This window comes from Dicentrarchus labrax, unplaced genomic scaffold (assembly GCF_905237075.1).
Source record: "Dicentrarchus labrax unplaced genomic scaffold, dlabrax2021, whole genome shotgun sequence".
Lineage (NCBI taxonomy): Eukaryota > Metazoa > Chordata > Actinopteri > Moronidae > Dicentrarchus > Dicentrarchus labrax.
In genome coordinates, this window is record NW_026136704.1 from 13,984,043 (window position 1) to 14,002,988 (window position 18,946).

Consider the following 18,946-nt stretch of genomic DNA (forward strand, 5'->3'; position numbering starts at 1 on the left):
ACAGATAAAACAGTAAAGTGTTGCACAGCAATAAAACAACACAAACAAAAGCAGTAAAGCAAAGAGGGACATTAAAGCTATTTGCATAATCTGATATGAAAGGGCAAGTCTGAAAGGTAAGGGCCAGCATTAGAAAAATTGCTGTCACCCTTGAGTTTGAGGACTGTACAAAAACTAGGATAAACAGACATAATAACAGAACATTTTGTACATAGTGTAGGGCTTAAAATAAGCCTACTAGGGGAAGTTACGTTTGGCTTTGTTATGTTGACCTTCAGTCTGAAATCTCTGAAAATATGAAGGAGCATAAAACGGGTAAACTCTCTGACACATACACTCCAAAAAAAGAAAAAAGTTGACTTGGTAGGTCACGATAACACTGTGGCTGGCAGATCAGTGTTGTTGATGTTTGTGCAATACTGTTCGTGTGTGTGTGTGTGTGTGTGTGTGTGTGTGTGTGTGTGACATGTCCTGATGAGGCAGCTGATTTGGGCTGCTGGTAGGGGGTACTCTAATCTGGCACGCACTCACTGGCGCTTCACTACCTAGTTATTCCACTGACAGCCACTGCCCTGGGAACAGGAGCTCAGGCTCACACACACAAAGCACGCACAGATTCGTAATACAAAATACACACACACACATACACATTCACGCAAACACACAAACACACACGCGCCTCTCGAGGCAGTGTTCTTTCTGATCTCGCTCTGGGACTGGTGGGGACAGATGGGTGAACAGTGGGAGTCTGGGCTGCCGTCACTCGAAAAGCAAAGGCATGCACGCACAAATACACACACAGAGACACACATAGGATCACGGGTTCAACCAGACTTGGTCAGAAAGTGGCAAACATACAAACAGACAGGCTAGCATGCAAATGGAGAACGCTAACTTGCTCTGTCTCGCGCACACACACATGCACAGAGACGCATACATCAGCTAAGCCACATTCACACGCATACTTATTTACTTGTAAACATGCACTCAGACTCAAAGGCCTCTCATACACACACACACACACACACACACACACTGACAGGATTACTAGAAACACGCATTCTTGCTCAACCCATTCTCACCCTGCTCTCAACCACTCTACTGTACATGCAGTTCATCAGAGAGAAGGCATTTATATTTTATTTGACCTTTATTGAACCAGGATGGTCTCTTGCAAATAAAAAGTCTCTTTTAGTTCAGGCCAAAACTGCAGCAGGAATATAAACATAAATATATGTTACACAGTACCAGAACATTTAAAGAAAAATAAAAGGAGAACATATGTTTAACTTATTTAAACACAAAAAACAACGAAGTAAATCCATGCATTAAATCAATTATACCAGTCCAATTCAGTCCATAAAATGCTCATACAGACACATATTGTATAACCATTACATATCACAGAGTAAGAGCTCCGATGTCATCACATGACCTAAGTGTGAACTTACCGTCAGGTGATAAAAAGTGGTCATAAATAGCGGTTGAAAGCTCTAAATCATTGGCACTTGACCTTTAATCTTAGATTATCTTTGCCATAAGATGGCTCATGTGTTTTGTGGTCACTGCTACTCACAAAGTACCAGTATTATGATGCCTTTGCAGTAAAAAATGGACTGGAGTAAGTAAGGTGGCGCAATATCAGCTGTGAATGAAATACTTATCACCATGTGTGCATGTCTTTCTCTTGACTCTGTTTGTGTCCTTGACATAACGTGTCAACACAGCTGACATTGTTACTTCAACCTGGCGAGCAGGACAAGGCTATCTAGATTGCTTTCTGCCTATTAGCAGTTAGCGTAGTATCAGGTATCTTGAATATAACTTGGCCTTAGCACTACACTGCTCGATATATCTCGATATAGCATACAAATTTTCTCTGAATAACATACCATAAATTCTCACATATGATGATCTTAGAGAATTGGATGCATTGCTATAGATTAAACAGTATATCAAGTAGTTCAAGTTCAAGCACAACCTGCTCTAACAGCAGTAAGATGCAACATACACATAATCGTCAAAGGCCCAGTGTGGAACATTTACTGGAAGTCCGCCATGTTGAACCACCATGTTTCTACAGTAGCCCAGAACGGTCAAACCAAACGTTGCCTCTAGATATGGTCTTTTGTGATTTAGAATGCAGACCTTAATTACTTGTAGTGGATAACCTTCAAAGTGGGGATGGTATGCTACACCTGTGTGTTTCCTGGCCAAGCCTCCCCTGGAAGAACGGTGGTCTCCTGGGTAACCTGTGTGTGTGAGGGAGTCTAGCAGGTATGTTGTTGTCGGTGTGTAAGCTCAGGTTGCAGTATAATAATTACTGACAGGCTGTTTCTTGAGTTTGCTAGCACAGAAAAGAAATAAAAAGTCCCTGTTTATGTAACGTTACTTCACCATCTTGCTGTACTCTTCACAGCAGATACTGTGAATAGCTCGCTAGTTACCATCTATGAGGCTAAAGACTATTACTGTAACTTAAACCCAAAGGTCTCCCAAATACGTTTCAGAGCTAGAAACTGTGGGTAGAGTATCCATCACGTTATTAATCATTTTATCACACATTTTTTAACTGTGGTGGATAAAAATCACAATGACTCATAGCTCCTTACTAGCTTTTCACAGCCAAATCTGCTGTGAAGAGTAGGCTAGAAGACACTGTAGTAACATTACATAAACAAGGACTTTTTATTTCTTCTCTGTGCGAACACACAGCCTTTCAGTAATTATTATAAACACACTCTATGGCTCGAATTTGAAGATATGGTCATCCATGCCTGTATATATATTATATGGAATAGTATTCAATACATCGCCCAGCCCTAGGTTGACCTTGTGCACAGACAAAACAAATCACATGAGCTCTTACACATCAAAGGGGAATCACTCGCATCAATATCTTGGAAACATCACTCCTAAACCTTTAAATTGGCTTACCTCACGTTTGTTTCTAAAGTGCTGCCAATAAGCAGAAAATCCCCTGGCAGGAACACCGCATCTCGTTCAAATTACACTTCTTGATTAAACTTTGTTGGTCATGATTATTACCTGTCTGGTTTTAGTCTCTATTTGTCTAGTCTGCTCCTTGTAGTACGCACTGCTCATTATGTTTATTACTCTCTCTGTCTGGCTGTCAGTGCTTATTTGCGATGTTTTAGGAAAGAACAGGATGTGTTTTGTCCAGGTCACACAATCTCATTGTTTATGTGTCTTTTGTTTGCTTGCTGGAATCTCTCTGTCGGACTGGATTTCTTCTGTCTGGAATCAATCAGGCTAAAAGCGTCTGCAGAGTAAGCAGGGTCCGTCCAAATACCTACAGTTGCGGTATTTGCAAGTAATCAAGAGCATGTCATAAACTTTGACTTCTTCATGTTTGTTAATTATTGTTGGTCATAAAACTAGCTCATGGGCGCATTACTGGCAACAACTGGACTGCAGTGGTGCAGTAGACCATGGTGAATTTTAGGATACACTTAACTCTGAATACCACTCTGATAACTGTGCATCAAGTGTGGGTTTAGTGTAAATAAGTGTTAGCATTTTTCAGATGTGAGGGCTATAGTTTCCTACTACCTTGCAATGTAAGTGTGTGTCCTGGATATACTAACTCCTAGGTCTGTTATCATGATTGCACCTTCTACTCTGTAGCATTTTATGAGTAATTCAGTTACTTTCCAATGCAATTTATCTCTTTTTTGCACTCCAATCATATTACATCTTTGCCGTTATGCTTTGCTGACTCTCATATTCAAATAATTATTTATTATTTATTGAATCATCTGAAATAAGATATAATGGGAAGCTCGTCTCTTAATATCAATTACCTTTGAGGAACATTTAAATTTTTCATCTCATTCCATCTCATCACGATCATCCTGCCCTCACGATCATTAAATCTGCATCATCTATAAGCTCATCTTACCCCATGGGAGTACAGTGGCATTACGTTAGGCTTAGGTTCTCTAATGAGTGAATATTGCTCACGACTCTTCACTCTCATTCCTCTGCTCTCCTTCTTCTTCCTTTGGCAGACTGGCAATAGCAGCTTCCACGAAGGAGGAGGCGGAGCAGTTACTCGGAAAAGAGAAGCAGCAAGGTGAAATTCTCAGGTAAGGAAATACGTGAGAGGGAGGAGACAAAGGGAAATAAAATGACGTGAGAGAGTGGAGGAAGGGTAACGTGATAAAGTTTCAGTTAAGCCAAAGCAGGATGGAGATGAAACACAAAAACAAAATATGTATTAAAAAAAAAGAAAAGAGTACGGGTTTGCATCTCCTTGCTTGGCTGTCAGCTTCTTGACCAGATGCACGGCAAGAAGGCCAGGGCTCATTGCAGATGGAAAACAACTGTTTGAGACGATAGAGGAACGATAATAAAAGAGAGAATGGAAAAAGACAGAGGAGAGAAAGTTAATTCAGCTGACCCACCGGTTATTTCATGGAAATCGAGAGGGAGATTGCAAAAGACATGAGCAGTTAGTGAAAGCAGAGGAGTGAAGGTGGAGGTGAAGAGAGTGGGAGGGAGGAGATGAGGAAAAAAGTGCTTTTCAATCAGGCTGCTGACATTGAAAGCGGCTAAATGAGTAAACCATCGGGTGAGGAAACACATGCAGTCTCTTTCTCTCCCTCTCTGTTTTTCACTATCTTAGCCTTATCACCGATGACAGATCTGGCTCATATCTGTTCCTCCATTTGGTGCTGTCAGCCTTATGATTTATGTCATCTGACATTATAAAACTGGCTCTCGTGACAAGCAGTGCCCATGCTCTCCTCCGCTACGCACGCACGCACTGACACACACACACACACACACACACACACAGTCTCTCTCTCAAAGTCTCCCCTCTCATCCCATCTCGCCTGAGACGTCGTTCATTTTTGATCACCTTAAGCCACAAACCCTGAATAAGAAAAACAACAACCACTCAAACCCTGCTGAGCTCTCAAAAACTGTCACATCACTTTGCACGCAAGACCCAGCCATGTTCATAATGTTCATCTGTGAGTATACAGGTGTGTGTGTGTGTGTGTGTGTGACCCCGCTCCCCCGTGCCTACAATCTGTCCATGTGTGTCACAAGTGTCTGTGTGCACATACATATATGTGTGTGTGTGTGTGTGTGTGTGTGTGTGTGTGTGTGTGTGTAAAAAATAGGAAACTGTTCACTGTGCTCTCGTCCACATTTCCCTTCGAAAGTGTTCTTGGAATAACAGAATGTTCTATTCCAGCACTCGAGTTTTCCACGTCTGCGCATTGCATGGGTTTGTGACTTGACTGAGAGTATGTGTGTGTGTGTGTGTGTGTATGTGTGACTTCTGTGTGAGCTGAGCTAGTGATCTTTCATGTTGCTCAAAGTGCTTTTCGTCTGAACATATTTCTTTGAGAGTGAGAGAGATGGAGGAGAGAGAGGGAAAGGGAGAGTGCTGTAAAACATGGCTGTGCCCTTTTTTTTAAAGGATATTGTGGTTACATCAGCCCTCAGTTTCCTTCTATCTTGTACATCCACCTGTTTTATATTTATTTTATTTCTCCTTTTTTCTCTCTTTTAATTATCATTTTCTCTTTATACCTGCCATTCGTTCCTTACATCTGTGGAAGCCAATAAATGAGAAAATCACCGTTCACAGTTCATAACAATTTAAGCACTGTTTAGTCTGCAAGTCATTTAAGAGTGTTCGGGCACAAATTTGTAAAAGCAGCATTAGAATTTAGTGCGAGTAAGGACAGTCAGTCTTCAGTGTAACAAGGGAACTGAGTGAGTGCATTTGAGCGGGCACTAAGGCTTCTTTCGCTCACTTTCAATGCAAGCTCAGACTGAAACTGAAAGAGTGTAATCTGTTCAGTTTGAGTGTTTTCCTGCGTGACCCCTCTTTCCATTTATCAAAATAAAAGAAGGTGGTACGGTTGTGTTTTAAACTACCAAATGGAAAAAGAAAAAATATTTGGTGTATGTATTTTTTTTCTTGACACTAAATTATTTGTCAGATCAATTAGTTTTAAGCTTGGCAGAGTAATTTTCAGTGTCAAATTAATTTACAAGTAGTCTTAAGTGGTCTGTAGCACTTCAAACTAGATTTTCAATGTCTTTTTAATTGGCTAGGTTTTAAAAGCCTGATGATTTGCTTCATATTAGATACGTTTCTGTGTTCCTTGATTTGAATTTTTATATTTTCAAAATATCTTTTTGGGGCATTTTTGACATTAATTTTTAACAATCTATTTTTGAGAGGTAGACAGGAAATGTGAGGAGAGAGAGAGAGAGAGAGAGAGAGAGAGAGAGAGAGAGAGAGAGAGAGAGAGAGAGAAGACATGAAACACAGATCCCGGCTGGACTCAAACAGAGGACTTGTGGTTTACATGATATTCGTCTTAGCCCCTTTTAGCCCCTGCAGACAATGTATACATGATCCGTCTGTGTCGCGGCTGCCAGAGACAATTTGCTGCCATTCTAGCTGGGTTGTGTGTGGTTGTGAGCGTCTCGTGTGGCTCTTGTCTCCACTCAACTATCCTAACATGTGACATTCACTTGTATATGAATGCTTATATCTACTGGAAATTGACTTAACATGAATTAGCAGACTGAAATACTATACAAAATGTGTGATCGTGACTACTGTGTTACTTGACACATACAGTATTTATTACCAACTGGGCAAAACTCTTTGCAGTAAAAGAGCAGCTGCATTTTTAAAAGACCTTGATCTATCCAGGGAATGTTGTCACAGAACTTACAGTATGCTCTTTTTCAGAAATGCTCTACTTCAAAAGCCCACAGTTACACACATTCACACAGGGGAGCAGTAACCACTGTCTTCTGCTCTTACACACCGATAAACTCCACTGGAGCAATTGGGGATTAAGAGTCATAGTCAGAGTATTTGTTAAGGAGGAAGAGAGAATTTCCCTGCCAGTTTGAGATTCCAAGTGCAATGTTTCTGAGCCACACCTTTAATGGCTAATGTTGTCTTATTCACACACTTGTCACTTTAACAGCACTTGTTAACAGCTACCTAGGTAGCTATTAACACGACTGTCTCAATCTGTATGTGACAGCTCACTTAAGATGTTCAGATGTTAAAGCCATCTATGATATAACAATGAAATGCTGTCTATTTATTGAGACCAAATGGTCAGTTTCACCCTGTTATTCTGTGTTTATCAGAGTTCTGTGTGAGCGGCAGCAGCAGGCCCTGCGAGTGACCCTGTCCACGCTCCGCTCCTCTGGCTGTGAGCTAGCAGATGTACAGGGTTTCCTCCGCCAGCTGATGGGGGCCTGGCAGGCCTTCAGATCTCAGATACTGCAGCACAGCACACAGGTGTTCTCAGGTACAGTAACACACACACACATGCATATTAACACACACACCAACTTAAACGTACAAAGGAGTTTTTAATTTAATTTAATACCGATGCCTCTATATCACTTCCATAAACAAACAAGACCATCAGTGAGACGGTTGGCTATTTCTATAGAGATAATCCTAATTCCTGCCATGAGATTCGGTCGAATTCCCCTTGAAATCAGTGAAACGAGGCGCTGGAAACCCTTCTGCTTTTTTCCACAGGAGCCACAAGAATCCACACAAAATAAAAATTATTTTATTCTGGAAAAATCCAATACTATGACAAATACCATGATATAGTGTGGACAAAAACACAGTAAATAATGTAACTAACGTTAGCCATGTTGCAAACTGTCACTAAAGTTGCTGCGTATTGGATTATAATCGTATTACCTAGAATCACGTACTCCACCTTTAAACTTCACATTTTAAGGAAGTACAAACAGAGAGAGTGAGAGCGAAATTCAGATATATGAGGGTAATTTATGTGTATTTTAATACCGAGTTGGACATGAAAGAGAAAAGTTGGGGAAAAAACGAGGCAAAGAAGAGTCCTGTAAATAATCTCTCAGCAGGAATAAATATTAGTTTAACTATGCCGTGGACTTTTTTAGTTCTGAGGGCAGCACTCACAATGGCTGACTATAATGTGCGTGCGTATATTTACAGTTGCTACACGAATTCATGTAACCTTTAAAGAGAATTTATACAGGAAGGAATGTGTGTGTGCGTGTGTGTGTGTTCATGGTTTTATGTGTGTAAATGCTGTAAACTGACGAAACCCTTACTATAAACTTTAAAGAGACTGCGAGCAAGAGGAGCGGGACTGCAGGCTTGGTGTGTGTGTGTGTGTGTGTGTGTGTGTGTGTGTGTGTGTGTGTGGGTGTGTGTGTTTGGGGGTGTGGGGGTGTGTGGGTGGGTGTGTGTGTGAGACGTGTTCGTCGTTGACAGTAAATGCCCAAAGGAGAACTAACCTCCGGCTCACCTCATGGGTGGGTCTTTTTCCTTCTGCTGTTGTACGTTCCAAACAGCTGCCAAGTGTGTATATATATATGTGTGTGTGTCTGTGTAGGTGTGTGCGTGCGTGTGTGTGGCAGTGGGAGGGAACGAGGGAGAATTTGATAGAGGAAGAGGAAGAAAAAAAATGTAGTCGGCTGTTTGTGTTGATGCCGTGTGAGTATGTGTTTGTTCAGTGACGTGAGCATGAAAGGCAGCTGCTACACGAACAGACAGATGCACACACACACACACACACACACACATACACATAAACACACATGCACACAGTGCATCTGGTCAAACAACCTACATCTTCTCCCAAACCGATCTACACATTCACATTCAGAAACTTGTTGTATGCTGTGCTTTGTTCAGCATTAAGTTGTGTCTCGTCTCCCAAAAAGCAACCATTTATAGCTCAAGTATGTAGGTATGCAAGTGGATGTAAATAATACAATAATTTTCAATCATAATCAAAAGATTTGAGGGTTTTGTAAAAACCTGAATATTGTAGTACATGAGTCTACGTATTTGCGGCTTAGCCTAGAATAAAGAGTGTTATCCAACAGGCCTACATTTCCTGTCTTGTAATCATTATTCCATTATCATTATTTAATCACAAAAACATTTCAGCGTCATGTGTCATGTTTGTTGTGATAAGTTAACAGTTACTTATTTAGCCGCACTTTTGTTCCGTGTGTGTTTAGTGGTCACAAAGCACAAAGCATGTGACAGTACTAAATAAAAGTGACAAGACACATTGCAGGACAAACGGGATACACAACAGGATATATGAAAAACACAGAGACGCAGCACATGACTCCAAGGGGGCAGGAAAAGCTACACATGACACACAGGACAGAGCATAACACAGGACACTCAGGTCCTCATGCAGCCTGAACACAGAAATGGACCCAACTTAGCCTACGGGCATCAGGACAGGACACACAGATCAATCGATTAATCAATGTGTCAATCTAGAGCTGCAACCGGCATCATTTGGTCCATGAAATGTAAAATGAATTGCCATCACAATTTAGTAAAGCCCAGGGTAATGCTAGTTTTGTCAGACTAATAGTTCAAAGATTATTTTCTACAATCACAAAAGACAAAGAATATTCAGGTTTTATATCAATTGATAATCCAAAGAGTTGCAGATTATTTCTTTGAGGACTTGTTTTAGTGCTACATCAATCTATAATGAATATGTGATTATTTGTATTTTAATGTCATTTCAAAACTACAGCTGTGTTTATTTATTACCAGAACCTGTAGTACGTCAGTGAAAATGGGCCTGAACTCAGCCATGAATGTGTGAAAACCCTTGGGCCTGGTCGGACTGAGCTGCGGACCTCTACAAAGCCCACACCTTAGCCAGTCACCTGCATATGCCTCCAAACTGATATGGGCGTTAGCTGGCAATTAAACTGTGCTACCTGTCAATCAGCGTTCTGTGGTTAGCGTCAGAACAGCAGAAGAAAGGAGAAGGAGAGGGGGTTAAAAAAAGACAGAGAGAAACATAAGGAGGTTGCCTAATGTGAACAGATGAATGTGGTTTATGGTTAGGTGGAGAAGAAGAGGGAGGAGACAAGAAACAACCTCAAGGGGTGTGGAATTTTACAGAGAGCAAGACAAAGACGAGCACTGAGAGCAGAGGAAGACATAAAAGCAGAATTAATCCCTGTTCATTTTGTGCAGATGTCAGCAGCTGAGTCTTACAACATGATTTGAAGGTGATGGACAGAGAGTTTTGAGAGTGTGGGAGTTTTCATTCAGTGTTTTGGAAAAGAGGATAGAGGGTTGACAGTAAAATTAAGGGAAAGGCTGTGAGCGTGACTAAGGGTGTATGAATCTGTGTGTGTGTGTGTGTGTGTGTGTGTGTGTGTGTGTGTGTGTGTGTGTGTGTGTGACCGATGCCTGAACCACAGCCATCTGCCAACACCCTGGGACTTTATGATATCTATTTCCCTGGAAGCCAACTTTGTATGTGTGTGTTGATAGTGACAACAGCAATATAGAAACATCTCCACATCTGCCTGCCTCTGTCTGTGTCTTGCTTATTACGTAAATCTTCAAGTTGAAAATGCATGTGTTGCAACATGTATAAATTATTGGAAGATTTATGGACTGCATTAAAAATAAACTGTTCCCCTGATATACAAACATCTAGCAGAATGGTATCTGAACCAGAGCTGAAGTAACTCACTATTACTGAGCCATTTTTTAAAAATAAATTCCATAGTATTCCAGTTCAGTGAAATAACAGCTACACTCCTGACTGTCTTTCCCTTGCCTCTGTGGTTTAGAAGTATTGCTTTTATTGCGCATAATAAACTAGGCAGACACCCAAAAATGTTTGTGGTACCCGACCACTTAAGAATGTGATATAATAGTTATGTAGACTCTCGTTAGAATTCCAGGGTGCAGCTGTGTGTGTGTTAATAGGTAACTGTAAAAGTAGTTGTAATCTCCAGGGCCCTGGTCATGTGGATTACTGTTACTGTTCTGCTCCATATATGTTGCCTCAAACCACGCAAATCCAAGCATAACAAGAGGCGCAGGGTGTGTCTATGTGCGCTTATGTTTGTGTGAAACCAATTTCTGTGAATTGCAAAATATTTCATGTTGGAATTCGTTAATTTATAGTCTATGTTAGTGAACATAGTGAACTGTGAACTCTCATCAGCTGTGTTTGGTCCTGTTTTTCCCCCTTCTTTGAATCTTCACAGTAACTCAACAGAAACTGCATGTATAGCCTGTTCTCCTCACAGTTTATCTGATATTTTCAGGTATATATGCATTCTATATTTAAGATTTTCACTCAAACATCTCAGTTTAGTTTTCTTTTTTTGTTTCTTTTATTGTAACATCTGATGGGTTTAGATTGACAGCAGCAGTGAGCGGGGTGCTTCTTTATAGTCCCTGGAGTTGGTGATGAGGTGAGCAGAGACAAAGCTAAAGTGTGTATCAAGCATCTCTTTTGGTATCACCCACGTTTTTCTTATTTTAAAGTTTTATGGTGTAGATTGCTCATACAGTGAACTTTTCTTCTTATATTTTGCTCATTTTGCTGACTTTTGTCATTAGCATTTCTTTGACTTCTAAGTGCTAAGCCCAGTTTAGCTGCCTTATAGTTATCCAACAGTTAATGATAATCATCTCAGCACCACTTACAACTATGAATACGATTCGCTTTGTTTGTCTAATGTTTTTTTGTTGTTGTTATTCTCTCTCTACGACCACCAGATTTATGGCAAGCAGTGCAATCCTCAGGGAACCTGGCTAATTATGTTGATAATGTTTTTGATTTGAAGTTATCAGATATTCTCTGCACTTAAAACCTTCCCTGGTCTTAACAGTGTCGTGAACATGTCAAAGGGGAGGAGCATACTAGTATATTTATTACTGTGATTTACTTAACAGCTAATTAAAAATTTACTGTGGCAGCACTGCAAACAACCTGCACAGCAACAGTACTGTAAAACTGTTACAGTACCTTGGTGGAAAGCTGCCAGTAAGCTGCTGTAATATTTACAGCCACCTTGTTACACACTGTGTGTGTCTGTGTGTAAGCACTGTGACACATAAGAGAAGCACTGTAGAGAAAGTCAGACAGGCTGGTTTGCTTTCATTGCAAAGTCTTTCTGCTCCATCAAGTATTTATACAATTATTTCTGTTTGGACGTGTCGTGTGTATTTGTGAGTGTTTCTGTGTGTTTTTCTGCTGCTTGTGTGTCTTTCTTCATGTGGCTCTTTGTATATGCATTCTTGTGTGTTTTGTATTATTGTGTCATTTTTTCTGAGTGTCTGTGAGTGTGTGTGTGTGTGTGTGTGTGTGTGTGTGTGTGTGTGTGTGTGTGTGTGTGTGTGTGTGTTGCTTTACCCTGGCAGACCTTGTCATGTCACAGTGACCAGAAAGCAATTATCGGTGTATTGCTGCTTTGAGAAGGACCTCCTACACTCCCCTCTTCCTGCTGAGTGAGAGAGCGAGAGAGGCAATGCAGAGAGTAATAGGAAAACAGAGCCACAGAAAGAGGGAAGATTTAGATGAAGAAAGACTGAGAGGAGAGAAACAGTGAAGAGAAAAAGAAAAGAAAAGAGAGAGAGAGACAGAGAGAGAGGGGGGAAAACAAAGACTCGGAGAAGGAAAATGTCAGGCTGACTTTGCTGGATCAGTTGGAGAGCTCTCCAGAGCCACAGCCACTGTGCCCTGCTGCACCGCTCTAAAGGACCCTCACAGACAAGTCTCTCAATATACAGTAGACACATACATACACACACATACGCACACAAATACAAACACATAACACTTCTTTGACACACTCCACTACTCACACCGCCTGCCTGTTGGCCATGCAAGCAGCTAGCCGGACACCGACACAGCCATTGTCTGTCATGCATAATACTAATGGTAATACTAATATAGCAAATGTTATTATCGTTCTTAACTGAGATTCTCGTACAAAATATATTGGAAATACCACAGAAATAAAATGCATAGACCAGGCACACTCTTCCATATCAATAGCTGTGTCAAACATGGAGCAGAAGCAATCGAACCATGGGGACCTCCATGGCAAGTATGTTAATTAATCCTTCTGCATGTAATGTTCCTGGTTAGCCACTGAATGTGCAAGCCACAGAGAAATATTAAATAGTTAAATATTGGCCAGTGATAGAAACACAGATACAACTGTTTACTATTTTCACTATGCAGCATACATAAAAAAATACACTACCTGCGCAATAATTGTTATTATAGCTTCATTATGGCTCAGTGAGATCCTTGTCAGGCAGGAATGGCACATTTACCTTACTTGTGTACTGTATGACTGTAACTGTAACTCCTATATTGATATTCTAATACTATTGCTTAGTTTAACCAGACAAGCTTCTGCCAAGCCTAATTTTAATGCTTCAGGTTTGTATATACTGATGCCTGTGCAGGCAGTTTTTATAAGAAAGAAAGAATCAGTTTGGTGTTTAGATCCCAAATATATACATAATATATAATACATAGTATATACAATACAATAGGACCATACACTCACTTTTAGCCATCATTGTTATTTGGTGTTAACTATAATAATTACACTGATGTTGATATTGTGGCTGGTGTGATGATTCTGATGATGATAATTACCTTTTTATACCATTATCTATGGTGTACAAGACATCCAATAGGAACAGTTCTTGTTTCTACTTGCATTTAAATGTATCAGTGACGCTGAACTGAAAATGTTGGTGAAGATAATCATGATTATAAGCCTATCTCATCTCATGTATCTCACTTCTACTTGAAGACTTGAGGCCACTATGCAAATATTTCTACAAAAGACAGTTAAGTGTGGCATTTCCAGAAAATAGTGGCGTGTCTCGAGTTATTCACTATTCAGACATGGAACTTAAGTGCTTTTCTCTTGCGTGATATACACTCCAGCCTGGAGCTGCAGTAAGTCCAGTGCTACAGTCTGACAAGTTGCTGGCCTGACATGGCCTAAATATTGCAGTTAAGCATTTCTTCCAGGTCTGTTTTTTAATAAATGTATTCACCGGCCTGGAAACGGCCTGTTATGTAAATTTGAATGTGAAGAACAAAATTAGTCTCCCTACCACTTAAAGATCACAGCGGGTTCAGATTCAAGCAAGTAGAAATTAGCCATATTGTTTAAAATGTAATTTTTAAGGACTTCTGTGTTTATTAAATGATTTTTTTCATCTTGGTTAATAATTTATTTATTCTTGTGACTTTTTGTTTTTTTTATATTTTATCCCATTGCTATGTACACACTGTATCGTGACTGTCAAGGTGAAAATGAACAGGCAGGGAAGGGAGGAAACAGTAGCAACACAGCAGCTACTTTGTATCAGACACACAACAACAAAGACTGCCAGACTGTGGTGTACTGTTTCACAGCTTCCCCTGAGCACAAATTCCCTCGTACTCCCTTCTTCTCAACTTCTGTAGCTCATTTTCAACTGCTTCCTCATGTCTCAGTTTTCCACCTTGGTTTTCTTTTCAACCCTTCTGTTTTTCTCACTCTTCCTCCTCATCCCTTGTTTGTGGGACTCTCATGTTTCTGTCTGGAACCTCTGTCCTTCTTTTGTGTTCCTCCTCCTCTTGTTTTGTTTCCCCTTCCATTCCGTGAAGTAACAATGTGATAGAAAACTCGGCTTGTGTACCTGTCTGTCTCTTTTCTCTCCTCTGTCTCTCACATTCTGTAAATCATGCAGTGTAACAGCCTCTGGTGACAAGCCTGGCTCTGAGCCGGCGTTATACACAGGCAAGCTTTTGTAAGCTTTTACAGCATCTTCAACGTGTCAAGGAAACTTAAATCTGTGTGTGTGTGTGTGTTTGAACAGTGATGAGAGAGGAGCTGAAGCATTCCAGTGTGGATTGTCAGAAAATGAGAGAAGAGAAAGAGCACCTAACTCAGCAGCTGATGTAAGTGTCTACAGTATGTGGTAAAACACACACACACACACACGTTTATGAAAAACATGCATATGCACAGATGGGGACGCAGGTGGATCTTGGTATGTGGAGTATGCCGGGTGAGGAACAGGTCACAGCAGGGCTTGGCTCTATGTATGATTTTCCTTAACCAACCAAAACCTTCTGAACAGCCCCATTGGCACCGCCCAAACCAGGAAATGCACACGTTCCACATACCGGGCCTGCTAAGCTGCAACAACAGAGGATTTGACTTGTATACACTCACACAAAGGTCTAGTCATGGGTTTAGGACTTGAGGAAAAATATGCCCCGGTGGCTTTTGAAAATATGCTGATGATGAAGCTCTATCAGTTCAAACATTTTGCAGCTCCTTTGACATTTTTTCCATGTTCCTTCCTGTTCCACAGACAAACACTCATACACACCCTCAACTAACACTGCACAAATGTACCTTCATAACAGCGGCAGTTTTGAGTAAGGCATATTTTATAGCCTCCGTAATGGCATCGTCTAGGTTGGTATGATGGTTAGTACACCACTTGGGTCCAGACTGAAATATCTCAACAGCTATTGAATGGATTAAAATAAATAACTCCTACTGATTTTGGTGATCACCTGACTTTCCTGTAGCGCCACCATGAGGTTGACATGTGAAATGTCTTAACAACTATTGGAGGGATTGCCATGAAATTTGGTTCTCACACTCATGTCCCTCTGAGGAAAAAATAATCACTTTGATGAAACCTTAACCTTTTACCATCAGGTCAAAACACTTTGGTTTGTGACCAAATACCTGCAAAACTAACAGCCTTCCCAGCCTCAGCTGTGTGTACTTTATGTTTAGTGCTAGCATATTAGCAAACGTTGGCATGTTAAAGAGCATAAGTAGCATGGTGAAAATGGTAAAACGTTATGCCTACTATTCATCAGCATGTTAGTGTTGTCATAGAGACAGAGCACATTTAAGTTAAGGCATCAGCAGAAGAATGGTTAAACTGTAGGATCCTTTAACTCTTTTTCCTCAAACTGTAGGGTTTGAATCAAAAACTGTAAAGGGCACAGCACAGGGAAATCTGAATGCATGTACTTTGGAAAAACAGACTAAAAGCCAATGTACTTCTTAACCACAGAAGTACTCCATGCACACAATATGCAGTGTTTTCTCTGTAATGACAGGCTATCTATTGCTATCACAAGCACAAGAATGCTTGAGCTGGTTAGGTCAAGTTTTGCCGTCCATTAAAACTTTTTTTTCTTTTCCTTTAAGAATTCAAAATAGATAAATGATTCCATGTTTGGCGCTATCCTGACTCTGGTTTTCACTGTAGAATGATAACCTTTTCAAATGTTTGCAAATTCTGAGTTATAGTTATTTCTAAGAAACAGAGAATTCTATTTAATCTTGTGTTCATGATTTCATTCATAATATTTGAAAAATTAGCCACACAGGCACCAACAAATGGACACCCACAACACATGCACAAAGATAGACAAAAACACAAATATCCCCCGACACACAAAGGGAGTGAATGTTAAATGTTGCTTTTATCAGATAATCGGAAAATGAAAGGACTCCTTGACCTGACAGACTGCAGATGAAGCACTCATTTGTTCACTAATGTTTCCTTCTCCCTCTATGACCTCTCAGTCTCTCTTTTCTCTCCCAAAAATGTTTCATTCAACTTTGTTTTTGTCCTTTGGAAACTACTCATTTATTTTTTTTCTCTCTCTCGCTCTCTTTCTTATCAGTTTCAGATTGATAATAACTGATAACTGCTGTTGCATTCAGGTACAGAGACTATCTCATACAGTATGTGTGGTTGAGTTGAATCGGTGTGTGTACATATATATACAACATGTGTATGTGATTGTATGTGTGTATAAGTACACTACTCACAAAAAGTTAGGGATATTCGGCTTTCGGATGAAATTTCAGAATGTACATAAAATGCACTATAACGTTTCCAGGTGATCTTAATTTGACCTTCTACTTAAATGCCCTACTTTCATGATATAATATCACTGTAGCATCAACTTTTTTTTACATTTTCCATAAATTTCACCCGAAAGTGGAATATCCCTAACTTTTTGTGAGTAGTGTATGTGTTTGTGTCTCATCACTGGTTAACTAAACATTAAAAACATTAACAACATTGACGTAATCTTGATATCTTGATACATCAGAGATTTTGTACAACCAGTTTGGACTTTTTGAGCATTTCAGTAAGACACACTAACTAACAGTGCACTATAAGACCCAGAAAGTGGTGGTTTTACTGTATCTACTCTGCATCTGCTTATAATCTGCAACTACTTGACCAGCTAGACATCAAATGAAACATTAATTTAATTTAATTCATCTTTCCCTCCTTCCACAATGATTTTCTTTTGCCATATTCCACCGCTTGATAATTCCTTTACTTTATTAACCACATTTTGACCACTTTTCTGTTTCATTATCTCTCTTTTTCTTCTGTTTAAACATACATCCTTATTTCATTTTTCATTTTAAACAAATGAAAACATATGGCTTTGGTACAAGATAATTTAAGCTAATGCACCATCATCTCTTACCAATAAAATATTAGGTTAATGTAACTTGTTTTGTGTTCCAAATGTCTCACCAAACCAGTTTTAGGTACAGATCAGAGCCTAGCCAAATCCAGCCACCCCATCATCCCCCCCGCCATGCCACACAAACAGTACATGCTACTGTGTTGACTTCATGTGTGTCTGTGTGCATGTGTGTGGAATGTGCACGTCCATCCAATACAGGGATCAGGACTGAGACAGGGCGGATGGAGGGGGTGTTTTCAGTCGCACGCGACCCACCCAGACATATGGACATATGCTGTAGGGAGAATCAGCCTTAAGGCATGTTGCATGTTGAGGTGTATGTGGAGGAGGAGGAGGCGGGTCTGTGCTCCAGTCTGAGACTTTATTGCATTATAAGGAGTGTGTGTGTGTGTGTGTGTGTGTGTGTGTGTGTGTGTGTGTGTGTGTGTGAGGGGATTGCTGGAAGGAGGGGCTCATATCTGTCTTAACAGCTCTAATTACTACACAGCAGAGGACTTTGCAATTGAGAGGACACTCTCTATATCTAGATCTTAAGTTCTGATGAAGACTCCACAAAACAAACAATTTAACAAGAAATAATATGAGAAACCTCAACAGGAACAACAGTGGAAGTATCTCCTTTCCAGGGTGGACAGATATGCAATAAGTACCACATTTAAAAAGTAGACACAAGTAGCAATAGTATAATTACAATTTGGAGAAACGTAATTCAAATTTAAGGTAGAAAAAGTAAAAGAAAAAGTATAATATAAAATACATAAAGCATAGTTTGAGTAAATTCTGTGTTTAATAAGGTAAAGAGTTTGAGGCAAATTGGAAAATCATGATACTAATCCTAATATTAATCTATTTATTTACAAAATGCATTGGTGGAGGAAATAAAGTAGCCATACCACACTGTAAAAATACTCAAGTACAGTTAAAATTAAAAGTCCTACATTGAAAATGTTACTTAAGTTAAAGTATTATTAGCAAAATCTGCTACAAAAATGGAAGTACTCAGTGCAGAATAATGGTCCCTGTAAGTGGTCTACTCTATTATATATTATTTATTAGATCAATAATCCAGGCCCATAAATGTGTAGCTTACATTTTACTGTTGTTGAGGCTAATCTTTACTATTTATATATTGTTGGGTATTTTAATCTCTTAACAAAGTATCATAGTTTATAAGCTCATTGTGTGTTTTGTGAAATGTTGCTAACTCAAGCTGTTAAATGAAGTAGTAAAAGTAAAAGTGTGAAGTAGCATAAAATGAAAATACTTGAATAAAGTACAAGTACCTCACATTTTAACTTAATTACAGTACTTAAAATTCCACCACTGACAAAGTAAAATAAACACAACCCAATGATTTCTCTTTCTGTGTCATGCGTGGCAGACAGTCAGGCGAGGTCTAGACTGAGGTCCAGATGGGATGTCTGAGTTGATTGGCTAAACCTCCTTTCACTGACCAGTTGATCAGTTGATGCTGATTGGTTGTCTGTCCAAACACCCTCCACTACAGCAGCTGCCTGTCTGTGTGTGTTTTTGTCTGTGTGTGTATGTGTGTGTGTGTATGTGTGTGTGTG

The 18,946-nt window shown here is 39.9% G+C and overlaps 1 protein-coding gene across 2 annotated transcripts in view; it reads left to right on the plus strand.

Annotated features, from left to right (window-relative positions):
• Nucleotides 1-18,946, plus strand: part of lekr1 (leucine, glutamate and lysine rich 1) — a 71,479-nt gene that overhangs the window by 27,989 nt on the left and 24,544 nt on the right. Inside the window, exons 4-6 of one of the 2 annotated variants that reach the window (XM_051396861.1) lie at nucleotides 4,032-4,109; nucleotides 7,162-7,325; nucleotides 14,705-14,786. In XM_051396861.1, the coding sequence (XP_051252821.1) occupies nucleotides 4,032-4,109; nucleotides 7,162-7,325; nucleotides 14,705-14,786 (324 nt within the window). The remainder of the gene's footprint in view (nucleotides 1-4,031; nucleotides 4,110-7,161; nucleotides 7,326-14,704; nucleotides 14,787-18,946) is intronic. The other variant, XM_051396862.1, reaches the window with a different exon arrangement.